Here is a 15365-nt window from a genome sequence, read left to right as displayed (position 1 = left end):
TTTTTCACTTTTAGTTTACTTTTTCACTTTACTTTTTCATGAAATCACAATGAATTGTAAAAATAATGCAGATTTAATGATATTGATCATTGTTACAGTTTCTACAACAATCACTAAAGCCGGCTGTGATCGTGATCGGCACATTCTCAACTGGACCAACACACCGGTCGTTGTGTATCTTCAAGCAAACCAACGTTGCCATACACCACAAAATAGCATGGAAAGGGAAGTATTATAAAGTAATGTCATATTTGAAAGCATTCTAATCTTTCATTGTTATTTTTCCACTGCAAACAGGACATTGGATCACGGCATCGACAAGTGGTTTTTATGTGCAAGTGTTGTTAAGAAGTGTGTTGTACGGTGTATTATGTGTTTTACTTTATTTGTATCGCTTTGCAAGTGGTACAATTAGTGCGTTTAATAGTTGTGCTACTGCTAACGAAAAACAGACCCGAGCATTAGAAGCGGCAACAATACATGTGCCTGACGCAGAGACAACAACGCCGTCGGCATCCGTTGATACCATCCAAAGTGATGGTTGAAATCGTATTTAAACGTGTAAAACCATGTATTGGGGCATGTAAGTATTGAATAATAGCTAAATAAAATACATTTTATCGTTGTACTGGACAATGTGCATCGAAATTAAAAAAAAATGTGTGTGTTTTTGTTTACATCCGAATACAGAACCCACAACGCTATACTGTGGTTCGAGCACTCGCTAAGTAACGCTTGAGCTTTGAGCTTTCATTGAGCTTACATAGAATGTTACACGCTACCTGCTCACTAAGGACTGCTATCGAGCAGTGTTATGAGCAGGTAGCGAGCAGTAACGCCTCCATACAAAAATCGCGAAAAGTAACGCTCCAATGCTATTTGGGTTAGCCGAGGAAGAAAGTCTTCTTCGGGAGAGAGAGCTTAAAGCCGAAGCGGAGATGAACGCTCTCGAAAACAGCGTACGTCGTGAATCGCTCGAGAAAAAGCGCGAGCTGCTGTTGCAACAATCTCGCACCAGCAACCTGGGTTCACAGGAGGGCTATAGTGAGAAGGTAGAATGAGAAGGTAAGAATGAATGTTGACGATGAAACACCGAACGAAAGGTCAACGTCCTCATATCGTCCGCCTAGTGCAACACAAAGGACACAGTGTGCAGTATGCCAACGTGAAGGGCATCGTGTTTACGAATGCGAGCAGTTCAAAGCCGCCGATGTAGATGAACGTTGGAAATTTATAAATACCAAGTCACTATGCAGGACGTGTCCAAATAACCATGGTAAATGGCCTTGTAAATCCTGGCAAGGTTGCAGGGTAGATGGCTGTCGCCTGAAGCAACACCAGTTGCTCCATCCAACAGTAGCAACCGAAGAAGTCGTAAGCGCATGCGCGTCACACACAAATGAGGTAAATGCTATAAGTCCAATATTCAGAATACTACCCGTTACCTTGCACCATTATAACACTCCACTAACAATTTATGCTTTCGTAGATGAGGGTTCGTGATACTCATTAATCGACGAAACGATAGCCCAAAAGTTGAACGTGCATGGCTAAATAAAACCATTGACCCTACAATGGACAGGACAAGTGACAAGGAAAGAGCCCGGCTCAGAAATAATACGTCTGCAAATCTCCGGGAGCGATAAAAACATTAAGTCTTCTTCTTCTTCTTTGGCTCAACAACCGTTGTCGGTCAAGGCCTGCCTGTACCACTTGTGGGCTTGGATTTCTGTGACTGGGGTCCTTTCCGTTTTAAGTTGGTAGGCTGAAATTTCAGCCTGTAAACTGTTTGCATTGTACAGCAGTTTTCGAGCAGCTATCTAAGAGGGTTTAATATACAGGTAGACTTATCCCAAGGATCATATATTTAGAAGGCTGATTTTTATCGCTTCTGTTTCTGAATGAAGATTTTAAGATTAACAAGCGCAGCTTGTTTGAACAAAAGTTTTTACCCATCCTGTCAAAAAGTGATATTCAAATTTGGTTAAAAAAACATGCTATGAGACCAGCTAGACTACATACACTTTGATTCTAGATTCCACCACGTGTTCTGTTTAATGCACCTTGTGCTAAATGTAAACAACACCGTATTTTCGAGCAGGTACTCGAATCTAATTCTAGCTTTGAGGCTAGAATAATCTAGACTGAAAAGTGCAAGCTGTTTTTTTATTTGGTTTTGTATAAAGTGTTTACATGATTTCAGCCTTCAACTGTCAAACTCCATACAAAAAACTAACTAGAATCGTGAAGGGCCCCATTAATTGATTTCCCCCCATAGCAGGATAGTCAGTCCTACGTATGGGGACACGGTCTATTCGGGGCTTGAAACCCATGATGGGCATGTTGTTAAGTCGTACGAGTTGACGACTGTACCACGAGACCGTCCTCAACACATATTTTTTAAATATAAATATGCTCCTTTTATGTTTATATACGAAGTTTTACCACCGACAAACCGACATGACACTTCGAACAAAATGAGCTTCAAAAGTTGTCTCCTTATTTCAAATGAAAATACGTTAAACACTAGCGACATCTATATAATGATTCGCTTACTATTCGGCATTGACACATACGAGAAACAGCCATACGTTTTGAAACCACAGTTAACTGTTTGAATTAGACATGGGCAAAATTATTCTTTGCGACGATTCGAGCGAGCTGGCTCTTCTGCTTACTGCGAATCACGAGCGATCGGTGATTCGTCCGCTCGCGCTAGCCATACCTTTAATTGGACAGGAGATATAGGTGATATTTTTCGTGAGGTATTGCTTAATTAATGCAGGTTGTTCTCGAATAATAGAGTATAGAGTTAATGGTGAGAAAAAATCAATACACAAAAATACACATTTTTTACATCTTCAATGGGAGCAAAACAATCACTAATGAGTTTCCATTTCATTAATTGTGCTCCCCATTTTTTTCATCCGTGGCATTAATGAAATAATGATCTTTTTAGCAGGAATGAAATAATAATCAGGCAAGAAGAAAAACAAAATGTCACTCTGTGAACGAATGTTACTCAAATCATTATTATAGTGAGTCTTTAACCTATAAGGCAAAGCCGTCCTCCTGTATAAAAAAAGACATAGCGTAAGGCAATTGAAATACTTTTTTTTTCTATTACAAAACAACTGATATTCTTTATCGTAATAACTGGTTTCCTGCAGCGAATACAGCGAAGAAATTCAGACTAAGCGCGAGCGCACTGCCTATCCAAAATCCATGCAAAAAAAAACAGTCTAGCTCGCGAGCGCGCTGCCTATCCAAAATACGTAGCGAGAAGAACAGGGTAGCTCGCGAGCGCACTGCCTATCCAAAATCCATGCAGAAAAAAACAGCTTAGCTCGCACTTCCTATCCAAAATCCATGCAGAAAAAAACAGGGTAGCTCGCGAGCGCCCTGCCCATCCAAAATACGTAGCGAGAAGAACAGGGTAGCTCGCGAGCGACCGGTTGGCCCAAAATCCATTCATAAAAAAACAGCCCAGCTCGCGAGCGCCAACATGCATAGTGAGAGGATCAAGCTATCTCGTGAGCGCGCTGCCTGGACAAAATACGTAGTGAGAAGAGAAGGGGCGCTCGCGAGCTACCCTGTTCTTCTCGCTACGTATTTTGGATGGGCAGGGCGCTCGCGAGCTACCCTGTTTTTTTTCTGCATGGATTTTGGATAGGCAGTGCGCTCGCGAGCTACCCTGTTTTTTTCTGCATGGATTTTGGATAGGCAGTGCGCTCGCGAGCTAGGCTGTTTTTTTCTGCATGGAATTTGGGTAGGCAGTGCGCTCGCGAGCTACCCTGTTTTTTTCTGTATGGATTTTGGATGGGCAGTGCGCTCGCGAGCTACCCTGTTTTATTCTGCATGGATTTTGGATAGGCAGTGCGCTCGCGAGCTAGGCAGTTTTTTCTCGCGCTCTACGATGTTTTATACGTGTGTTTTGAATAGGCAGTGTGGCTCGACGACAGTAGCTTGTGATGTTTTTTTTCAATAAAACGTTAATTTGAGTCTTAGTTTTAACCAAAATAAAAATATTTGTTGTTTTTACTTGCGGCTATTTACATTCCGTATAAGCCCAACAGTATTATAGATTTAGATTTTTTTCTCGGAGCAACTAATTTCAAACGATTTTTTTATATTTTTTTATGCGAGCGGGCGAATCATATTTTTCTGGAATGAAGAGCGGCGAGCGCCCGCTCATTAATGGGAGCGAGCGAACCTTATGATTCCCGCTCTTCTTGCCCATGCTAATTTGAATCTTCTCGCTGATTGTATACAAAAATTTCGTGCATCTCTTAACAACTGTACCACTGATAACCGTTATTGATATTATTGTTATTAATATTACTAACTGCTTTTTTCAAGATTGATAACATAAAACAACCAACATAAAACAGATAAATCATTCGTAATCGGTGTTTGCGATAGAAGTCAAAAAGAGTAAAAAAAAATCAATCGAAAATGTTCATAGATATTGTCAAACACTCAGAGGATTTTATAATGTTTCAACTTTATATTTTTTTAAAATTAATTTTTGCTGGTAGATGGAAATTTCCGGCATGTATTCTTAAAATAAAAAAAAACTAATAACAACATAACAAAACACATTAATAACATTTATAGCGGTAAACACATTCGCCCCGCCTTTCGATTTCTCTTGAAGTTTTTAATGCTTATTTTGGAAGCTTGTTGAGCTTTAGCTTTTTTTAGAAATCCCTGTATGAACGTTTAGAATATTTTATCAATCAATAACATGAAACATGACTGACATAAACCATCGCCAAAAAGATCATAATTGATGTAGCGCTTGAGCCTTGTTTTAACACCCTCTTTGTTTTTGCTCAAAAATTTGGAAAATTGTTGATTGAAAGCTACAAAGCAAAGCACTCCAATATCGAACAGTTTCTTGTTGGGTAAATGCAAGAAATTTGAGGTCGCTAGTTGCTTCAGCTTGATAAATTGGTATGCATCATCCTTTCTGGTTTCGATGTTTCTTTCTTGCACTAAATTGTGGACACATTTCTTATGAGGCAACCTACGGGCTGCTGCTCCAACTACATATAACAGTCCGTTGAGTTCTCTAGTCGTTATTTCCAGTGGCTTGGATGTATCCAATGGAGGAAGAATGATTTTGAGGTATGTGGAGTATTTTTTTTCAAAAACGTTTGTTTGTTTGTAGTCCTGGTAAGTAACCAAATTAGATGTGTTGTCTGGTTCACAATTTACGCCGTGACATGATTTAAAGCTAGCTTCAATAGCTGCGTATTTGAAAGCGATGCCAAATTGCAGTGCGTCAGAGGAATCATTGCTTCCGCATTTTCGTCGAATATCAGAAAACAAATTTTCCAAAAAATCTTGACATAACGGGTTGGTACATAATAATCTGCATGAAAAACATCTTTTGGATGATCCAAGAGGAGCTTGAGGCAGTTTATATCGCTCAAAAATCCTCGAATATAATTTGGCTTTCGTTGTACGGCGGTTAGGTGTTTTGATTCTTCTTTTGCCTGTAAAAGGCTTAGTGCGTTAGAACATGGTTTTGAATAAATTTATGTACAATACCTTTGTACGATCAAAGCAGGATTTTTTTGGGTAAAACATCTTGTTCAATATTGATTCGGCATCGTTCAGAAAAGCCCAGTGTTGAGAGCCTTCTAGCAAAGCTCCTTTCAATGGCTATGGAAATATTTGATAAGAGTAAATTTTTGAATTATATAGCTGTTACATAATTACTATACCTTAGCTGAACAAATCTTGCTTTTACTATAAAATACATCACATAGTTTGTCATGCATTTCAATAAACTTGGCACTTTGCAAAGCTCGCATTGGAAGCTCACTTGTGCGGACATAATATCGAATTCCTGTAGCTACGGATTGACTGAGTGTTCTAGTAGCTAGGGAGACATTCATGGGTGAAAATGGAGGAACTTTTATGTGTTTTTCGGTCCATTTCGGTACGAGTCTTGGATTGGAAAAGGAATCAATTTCGTAGAATTCCTCAATATCCAAAAAACTAGCTATATTATTGTTGAACACATTGTGTTTTTAATCATGTTTCGTGTACTTTTAGTTAAATGGGGAGGATCCCACCAAATAAATATTGGAATGCCATCAACTAAGAAAAAAGGCTTCTCAATGGTAGCTCCTGCTTCTTTGGCCATTTTGATATTTGTGGCATATTGATCCATTGTCAAAACCAAAGGATTTAATCCAGCTTCCCTAATTGCACGAACGGTATTCTTAATTATCTTCAATTGATTGCAGCTTCCTAACGTATTATGGGTGATGAAATATCCTAAGCCCTATGAACAAAAAACAATTTAGGAAATTTTAAAATCTGATGTAAGAATATGGTAAAATTTGATTATTTTCAAGACGTAACCGATGGCAATACCAGTCTGGGGTTTCTCAAAAACCCGAGAATCATTCTTTAATCTAAGAGGGATTCTTAAAAAAACGAACTCATACCTGCTTAAACGGTTTAAACATGCCACGCACCGTGACGGTTACGGCTTCTGTTGCCAATATCGAAGACCTATTGTGCTCGTTTCGTTTCTTCAAGCCATCATCCGGAAAGCCATGAAATTTGTCCGCTTTTGCACAGTAGCTCAAGGCAGCTTTAATTTTCATACCGTCTATGGCAAGTACGACATTATAGTTGCTTCTTTCTAAAGTTCGCAGCTTATTTTTTAATGTCTTAATGGTGATCAGGATTTGTTGAATTCTATTTTCGTCAGTTTGACTGCAATTATCCATCATATGTTTTATTTCTCCATCTTTTCTATTGTACGTTTCGATGACTGCACTAAGCTCCTGTTCAACGTTTGCGATACTTGCACAGTCGTAATCAGAACTCACGACGCGTTCTACGGTAGATTCAGCCCTCACCAGATGGTCTCCTCTAGCATGTCCTGTTTCAAATGCCATCATCATGTAATTTCCCTTATCGATTGTAGTGACAATTTCGGTTGTGCTCGAAGGTCTATAGATTATGCTTTCAGAGGGCATCGATTCACATTCTCCAAATATTTCCATTTCCTTTTACTGGAGATCTCTTAGCACGAATTCGACAGATGGGATTGCAACCATGTTGAGCCTATTAAAATTGATTTTAGTCTGGTTAACGTTTAGAGTTATTTATTATATTTACCCATTATCAGTTTTTTTGCATCTACCAGCGCATGGTACGTGAAATGATCAGAACATAATCTTTTATTTTTCAATGCTTGATATCTTTCTTTTATATATATGTATATATATATATATATATATATATATATATATATATATATATATATATATATATATATATATATATATATATATACTTTTTGACAGGATGGGTAAAAACTTTTGTTCAAACAAGCTGCGCTTGTTAATCTTAAAATCTTCATTCAGAAACAGAAGCGATAAAAATCAGCCTTCTAAATATATGATCCTATATATATATATATATATATATATATATATATGGTCTATATATATATATATATATATATATATAATGAACTTTAAACGATTGTTAAAATGTGTTCATTTATTCGCCATGCCGGCTATTGTTTCAATTTTAGGCAGGAGCCCACAGCATTGATCTGTCAAAAATCAACATTTACCGTGTAACTATTTTCTGCAGTACTTAAAATGAATAATTATTTTTTTCGTGATTTTAAAATTCTAAACGAGCTATAATAAATTCTACAACCATAGAATTTTTCATAAAAACCACACTTTCATTGGTTTACTGCTCTGGTTCTCTTAATAACGAAACTGGCCAAATTATTGGCTGGCAGCAAATCTGCCAAAAAATTGTGAACTCTGCACATTTTGTTTGATATTTTGAAAAATAAGTAAGGAACTGATGTAAAACTTCGTATATAAACATAAAAGGAGCATATTTATATTTAAAAAATATGTGTTGAGGACGGTCTCGTGGTACAGTCGTCAACTCGTATGACTTAACAACATGCCCATCATGGGTTCAAGCCCCGAATAGACCGTGTCCCCATACGTAGGACTGACTATCTGCTATGGGGGGAAATCAATTAATAGGGCCCTTCACGATTCTAGTTAGTTTTTTGTATGGAGTTTGACAGTTGAAGGCTGAAATCATGTAAACACTTTATACAAAACCAAATAAAAAAACAGCTTGCACTTTTCAGTCTAGATTATTCTAGCCTCAAAGCTAGAATTAGATTCGAGTACCTGCTCGAAAATACGGTGTTGTTTACATTTAGCACAAGGTGCATTAAACAGAACACGTGGTGGAATCTAGAATCAAAGTGTATGTAGTCTAGCTGGTCTCATAGCATGTTTTTTTAACCAAATTTGAATATCACTTTTTGACAGGATGGGTAAAAACTTTTGTTCAAACAAGCTGCGCTTGTTAATCTTAAAATCTTCATTCAGAAACAGAAGCGATAAAAATCAGCCTTCTAAATATATGATCCTTGGGATAAGTCTACCTGTATATTAAACCCTCTTAGATAGCTGCTCGAAAACTGCTGTACAATGCAAACAGTTGACAGGCTGAAATTTCAGCCTACCAACTTAAAACGGAAAGGACCCCAGTCACAGAAATCCAAGCCCACAAGTGGTACAGGCAGGCCTTGACCGACAACGGTTGTTGAGCCAAAGAAGAAGAAGAAGACTTAATGTTTTTATCGCTCCCGGAGATTTGCAGACGTATTATTTCTGAGCCGGGCTCTTTCCTTGTCACTTGTCCTGTCCATTGTAGGGTCAATGGTTTTATTTAGCCATGCACGTTCAACTTTTGGGCTATCGTTTCGTCGATTAATGAGTATGACGAACCTTCATCTACGAAAGCATAAATTGTTAGCGGAGTGTTATAATGGTGCAAGGTAACGGGTAGTATTCTGAATAATGGACTTATAGCATTTACCTCATTTGTGTGTGACGCGCATGCGCTTACGACTTCTTCGGTTGCTACTGTTGGATGGAGCAACTGGTGTTGCTTAAGGCGGCAGCCATCTACCCTGCAACCTTTCCAGGATTTACAAGGCCATTTACCATGGTTATTTGGACACGTCCTGCATAGTGACTTGGTATTTATAAATTTCCAACGTTCATCCACATCAGCGGCTTTGAACTGCTCGCATTCGTAAACACGATGCCCTTCACGTTGGCATACTGCACGCTGTGTCCTTTGTGTTGCACTAGGCGGACGATATGAGGACGTTGACCTTTCGTTCGGTGTTTCATCTTCAACATTCATTCTTACGTGTGTGTTTAAGGCGACCGTATGTTTTTTCTTCTTTCTTCTATTCTACTTATTTCTTGTAGGTCATTCGACACTGCACATGCACGTTTTGCCAGTTCTGAGACATAATTACTAAAGCCTTCTAGTTCTTCTATTGCCTTTTCTTCTTGATAGGCGGCCCAATTCAACTTCATATCACCTGGTAATTTTTCTGCAAGCTCTTCCAATAGAGTTGGGTTATTTAGATGCGCGTTTAGTTTAGCTGCTTTCATATGATTAGTTAGAGCTTGTACCGATAAACCAAATTCTATCACCGTTCTCAGTCTATTCGGTCTCGGCGGTGACCTTTACCAAGGAAAGAATTCAATAATTAATACATTCAATTGTAAAATCTAATTGTATTATTTTATGTGAAGCTCACACCACCGTTCATACTTTTTTGACTATTTGACTTAATTTTCCACACAAACCTGCACAACCTTCTTCTTTTTGGCGTAATGACCTAGGGGTCGTTCAGTCATGTTCAGGCTTTCGAAATTTAACCAGATATTCCATGCTATGGAGTGACGGTCTGGTTGGAAATCTATTCTGATGCGTAGAAGCCGACAAACCTGTCAAATGTTATTAATTGCTTAAAAATGGGTTTTTAACACAAGTTCAAACTTCAAGTTCAAACTCAATTGGGTTCAAACAATGTTGCTTTCAATTCGTCAATTGGTAACGTTCACTTATTATGATTTAAGCAAAGTGAGTTGATATAGCAGGTGGGATTATCCAGTGCAATTTGAAGTCTAAAAACGAAAATAAGAAGAAAACCTGGTTTGACAGTTAGATCCATAACAAATTGGGTGCTTTAATGTTTTTACTATGTACTGTTTTGTGAATCTGTCCTAAATTTTCACAATTTTACGCGATATTTGAGAACAATCGGAGGTCTGTTGAATGAAAAAAAAATGGATATATACACAGGCACTCTAATAAGTTCCTCACTTTAAGTATGATGCCGTATTTGGTTCGGTTAGTACACTGCACCTTGCTTGCTGACTGAACAGATTCAATAATTTCAGATGAAGGCTAAAATTTTAGCTTTCATAGTTACATCAAAGAACCAATAGGACACATTTAACGATGTTTTTTTGGTGTTTATGTGTAGAATTTTCTGTATTATGACAAATAATTTCATTGATCTCAGAAACCAGAAAAGAGTATATAAAAATATACATACAAATAACTCTTAAACTCTTAATCTTACCTGACAGTACACGAACTTAAGGACTCGGCATGAGCGATAGCTATTGCTTCCTCGTAAGGAGGTGGAGCTTCCCCTCTCGTGTAATATGCTCCTGGAGGTTTCCAAAGCTGGTAGTGCGGAGCTATGGCATGGTCTACATACGAATAATCCATATTCATTGTTCCTCCACCGAGATAGCCAATACTACCTCCCATGTAACTCACATTGTTAACCATATTGCGTTGATTAGAATCATCGATAGCTTCGCGACCTTCTTGGGCACGACTTTTACGATGCCTTAAGCGACTAATTATGAAGAAAAGCAAGGTTAAGGAAAATGTAACAATCACTCCAGTAGCTACTAGTCACATGCCGATGTCGTAGGTTTTATCCGTAGTGTTGCCTATTGTATCATCTAAACAGATGAATTCGCAACATGAACTACCGATCTGAAAGGATTTACAATCATGAGGCGGTGAGCAAAGCACAGCTTTGCATGCCTTTGGATGACCATTGTCACATAAACACAATCTACACGTATCCGATCCAGGAGGCACATAGTGTGCATCTATGAACGATGCAGAGAATAAAGAGTTATGGTAATGGTTAAAAGTAAGAATAATCATCATTTCAAAGTATCATTTACCTTGTTCTACTTTCTTGCCATTCATATCACGGCACTCTCCCGGAAGCGACACCACGTTTCCATATGCACCTAAAATTGGTAAAAAAATCGTGTGGTAAAATTCTGCTCCACAATTATTACAAATACATCAAATTGATAATTGAGCATTTATGAGTAAAATATTATAATTCAATAATATCATGTTTGGCTGCATTTCCAAATTGTTTATACAACTCCAACTTACCAATAGTAGAGGGTATATGAAGTAGCAGTACAATAATATACCAAAGCCAGCGCTCATGTAAATCAAAACTAGATTGTTTATTTCCTTTTGCACTCATTGCCATCATTGTGGAAGTAATTTCTCCAAATAATGTTCTTTTGATAGTTAAAATTTAATTCACTTAATTTATTTTCTTTTATTTTTTTATTTAATTACAATGGCTGCAAAGATAGGTGCGCCAATAGTGAAATTTCCATGTTCTTTGCACAATTTGACACAATTAAACACTTTTAAATTGTATCAGATACTCACTGCATAAAAATCACATCACAATATTGGAATTCTTTTATCCTTCATTCGAAAACATCGAAAATTTTGTGCAAATGTCGGCTCTAATTTAACAAGAACATCAATGATATTACTGTTGCTACTGTAGCCGATAAACTTTAGTTGATGTAAGCAATAACTGCGCAAACGCATAGAAAATTTCTCACTCTCTCTTTAAACAATCACTGAACAGAAACACACACACGATGAAAAATAACCTTACAATTGGACAAAATCCAAGACATTTTAGTTGGAATTTGTTTATAGAATTGACACATATTAATGATAAATATTTCATCAAATATGCTGCAAATTTCAAGTCAAATACAGTCTGTTCCCGAGTTACGCGGTTTCTGTGTTCCCGGCGAATCCGCGTAACTCGAATATCCACGTAAGTAGAATTTCACAGTTTTTGAATAAAATACTATTCATTCATCAGATTTTTTTTATTTTATTCAGTACTTTTATACACTTTATCATTTATTTGATATAATTTGTGCGAAAAATTCTAATATTTCTGGCTTTTAAGCGGTTTCAATTTGTTAGCAAAAATGCAATTCATACCGAACTTGAAGCAAATTGTACTGATTTGACATTTGATATGTCAAATTTAGAAAACCGCGTATCTCCGAATCCGCGTAAGTCGAGAACCGCGTAACTCGGGATCAGACTGTATATTACAGGTACAGTTTGTTCCCGAGTTAGGCAGCGGTAATCGCTGATGCGGGCGTGCGTGCGTTTTCTGAAAATATATGGAATTTGACACCCGCAGCGGGAGACAGTTTGCAACGGCATGCGTCAGAATCAAACAATTTTGATTTTTCCCCACGCAGTAGCGATTACCGCTACCTTACGCCGATTCGTAGATACGCGGTTTTCTAAATTTGACAGATCAAACGTCAAATCTATACAATTTGCTTCAAGAACTGTCCAATGCACAATCAATTGCATTTTTACCAATAAACTTAAATCACTTAAAAGCCAAAATATCAGAATGTTCTGCACGAATCGTATCAAATAAATCATAAAGTGTATAAAAGTACTAAATTGAACCAAAACTACCGAGCAATAAATTGTATTTTGGCCGTAACCCGTGAAATTTGACTTACTTATGCTAACAATAAGTCACTGAAAGCCAAGCTCACTTCACTAGTGGGTACTTGACAGGCCTTGACCGACAGCGGTTGTTGTGCCAATGAAGAAATAGAAAATATTCGAGATACACAGATTCCTTGGGAACGTACAAACTGCGTAATTCGGGAACAGACTGTAGTCCCCGAGATACACGGTACCTCTTAAGGCCCCATTACATTATAGGAATCATTCCGGAATTCATCCGTCGTTGAGCACATCTGACCACTACTTACAATTTTATATTTTTTACAGGTTTTCCGTGAAAAATGAAGTTATTGTACTGCTTTATTTTTTGAAACATTGTTCGTGATATGCTTAATATTGTGTAGTACCATAGCATGACAAAAATGCAAACTTTGCTTCAAGAAAAAAATATTATTTTTTTTCCAAAATTGATCAAAATCACTGTGCCAAAATAGAGTGCCCACTTTATTCATTCAACAGAAAATATTTTTCTGAACAAATATAACATCAAACTTATAATTCATATGCAATCCTCTGTCATTCTTTACATGTTCGAGGATCTTAGACATAAATTATTTTGTTTTTATTTGCACATATTTGGCATTGGTTCTTCCTACGAGTAAGTTAGACCGATTTGCTGGAAGCAAGAACGCAAGCTGGCTTTCCGTACCGACAGTTACGCCGTCTTGCTGGAAGCAAGAACGCAAGCTGGCATTCCGCACCGACCACGAGCAGGCGACGGCGTAACGCTACACCGGCCACAAGCAGACAACGGAGAAATACGACACGTAGAGCGATCGTGAGAATGGACCGCTGCAACCAGCAACCAACGGGCTAGTTGGAAGATTAGGTTGATAGGTTAAGTCAGTCAGGAGTTTTAGAATTTGTCAGGAGTAGTTTAGTTTAGCATTAGTCAGGAATAATCCTGTTGTTATAAATAAAAATCTTTTTTTATGACCAATCGGTCAAGGTAAAGATCAACTAGTATTTCAGAACTTGAACATATTTTGTTTTTCCTAATCACGTCATTCTCACCACATTTGCATCAAAATATGCACACGAAATCTCGATAGGATTAAAATTAAGACTTAGTGGGAGTCATTAAAGGCCGCGGGGCCATGGGGATTCTCAGCGCTCATTTTCTCAAGCACTCATGAGTGCTTTTGAGAAATCCTCGTTCTCAGCGTTTGTCGAATCGGAACAAAATCGGTTATGAGAATCTTTGAGAATCTTTGAGAAAGTTGACGATGCAGCGATCGGCTAACTGAAATATGGAGAATTGCGCTATTTGTTTATCGGAAATCACTTTGGAAAATGTATTCAATGTTTATAATTAAAAACGTTAAAAAAATATGCGATTCAAAACTGTTTTTCTATTTAAAGCTCTAAATAAAGCTTGAGTGTCTATATCAGTTTCTCAGAGTGAGAAAAACTGACGACGGCCACGGGCTTGAGTCTGAGAACATGTTTTGAGTGCTTGAGAAACTTAAATGAGGGCTTGAGAACGTTTTCTCAGCTTGAGAAAGCCCCGCTGCCCCGCGGCCAAAGAAGTTTAATTCGATTCGATTGAAAAAAATCGTCGTGTACAGTTTGATACGTCTTCCTGTTGGAAAATTGATTAGGATGCTTATATATGAGCTTATATGTATTAGCTCTCATTATGCCGTCGATTCATACCATGCTCCCCACTTCTCGTTTAGAAAACCCCTCCCTGGTCATCACATAGCACCCTTCATACATATTGGTTTATTGGATCGCGTCTAGATATTTTTGAACATCAGTTCTAATTTGGACTCATCTGTCGAAATACCAGTTTTTCAACAATCTAACGATATATCTGCATGTTCTTGATCATATTTATTGGCTTTATTAGTCTTGCTGTAGATCGGGCGAGGAGCTTGAAGGACGCCACATCTAACGGACAGTAAATTAAGAAAATGGCAATGTGATAGCTAGGGGGTGTTTATCTTTAGGAGTAGCGGGAAACCTCGTGTGAATCGAAAGTACAACTATGGCTGATGCCTATTTTAACATCTTTCATCAATACTTTGGGATATTTGTTAAAAAAAATGGGTTTTGAAAACTAAAAACATGTTCCTACAGGCTAACATCTCAACACACAGTCAATATAAAAACATTTCTCAACTCGTATCGTATAAAACACCTTGCATGTCCTCCATAAAGTCTAACGGGGCGACTATGGGCTTCGAACGACGAGATCCGTTCGCCGCGGTTGTCAGAAGGCGCTCACTTGGCGCTCAATTTTAAAATAACGTACCATTGAGAGACCGTAAGAAGCGCGCGAAAGAACGAGTTCTACCTGCCGGGGTCGAACGTTCCCGTTTGTATGGGGAGAAATCCGCGAGGTTTTGCGCTGCGGATTTGGAACGAATGTTGTTTTCAATGTAACGTTATGCTTTAAATTTTGCTTTAAATGATTGAAGTGGATTGACCTTAGAGGTATGTAACATTTTGAAAATGTTTTGTTATCTATTTCCAATATAAAAAAGTTTTCATCAGTTTTGAAAATTTATATTAAAAACATAAAATATATCAGAATATAAATATACATACAAATATCTATAATAATAAAGTTATTTCATTTCATTTCATTTCATTTCAAGTTTATTCATATTGTCAGCCTGATG

General features: G+C 37.7%; 2 protein-coding genes across 3 annotated transcripts in view; both read right to left on the bottom strand.

The window, feature by feature from the left end:
• The window catches only part of LOC120955995 (putative uncharacterized protein DDB_G0282133), a 55173-nt gene extending 44492 nt beyond the window's left edge, over positions 1-10681 (bottom strand). The window contains exon 1 of the mRNA XM_040377306.2: positions 10466-10681. Within this exon, the coding sequence (XP_040233240.2) occupies positions 10466-10680 (215 nt within the window). The 5' untranslated portion in view covers position 10681. The remainder of the gene's footprint in view (positions 1-10465) is intronic.
• A 126-nt stretch (positions 10682-10807) lies between these two features.
• On the bottom strand, positions 10808-11770 carry LOC120955997 (integral membrane protein DGCR2/IDD). 2 transcript variants are annotated; one of them, XM_040377308.2, is made up of 4 exons: positions 11605-11770; positions 11314-11513; positions 11091-11159; positions 10808-11012 (listed from the first exon to the last, which is right to left on the bottom strand). In XM_040377308.2, the coding sequence occupies exons 2-4, from the start codon at positions 11417-11419 to the stop codon at positions 10810-10812; spliced, it is 378 nt and encodes a 125-aa protein (XP_040233242.1). In that variant the 5' UTR covers positions 11420-11513; positions 11605-11770; the 3' UTR covers positions 10808-10809. The 2 variants fall into 2 exon arrangements, with proteins under 2 accessions (XP_040233242.1, XP_040233241.1); XM_040377307.2 differs by having other exon boundaries at positions 11314-11770.
• Positions 11771-15365: the final 3595 nt, after the last annotated feature.

Source organism: Anopheles coluzzii, chromosome 3 (assembly GCF_943734685.1).
Source record: "Anopheles coluzzii chromosome 3, AcolN3, whole genome shotgun sequence".
Classification (NCBI taxonomy): Eukaryota; Metazoa; Arthropoda; class Insecta; order Diptera; family Culicidae; genus Anopheles; species Anopheles coluzzii.
The sequence above is the reverse complement of the archived record's forward strand: the minus strand, read 5'-3'. Positions and strand labels throughout refer to the sequence as shown.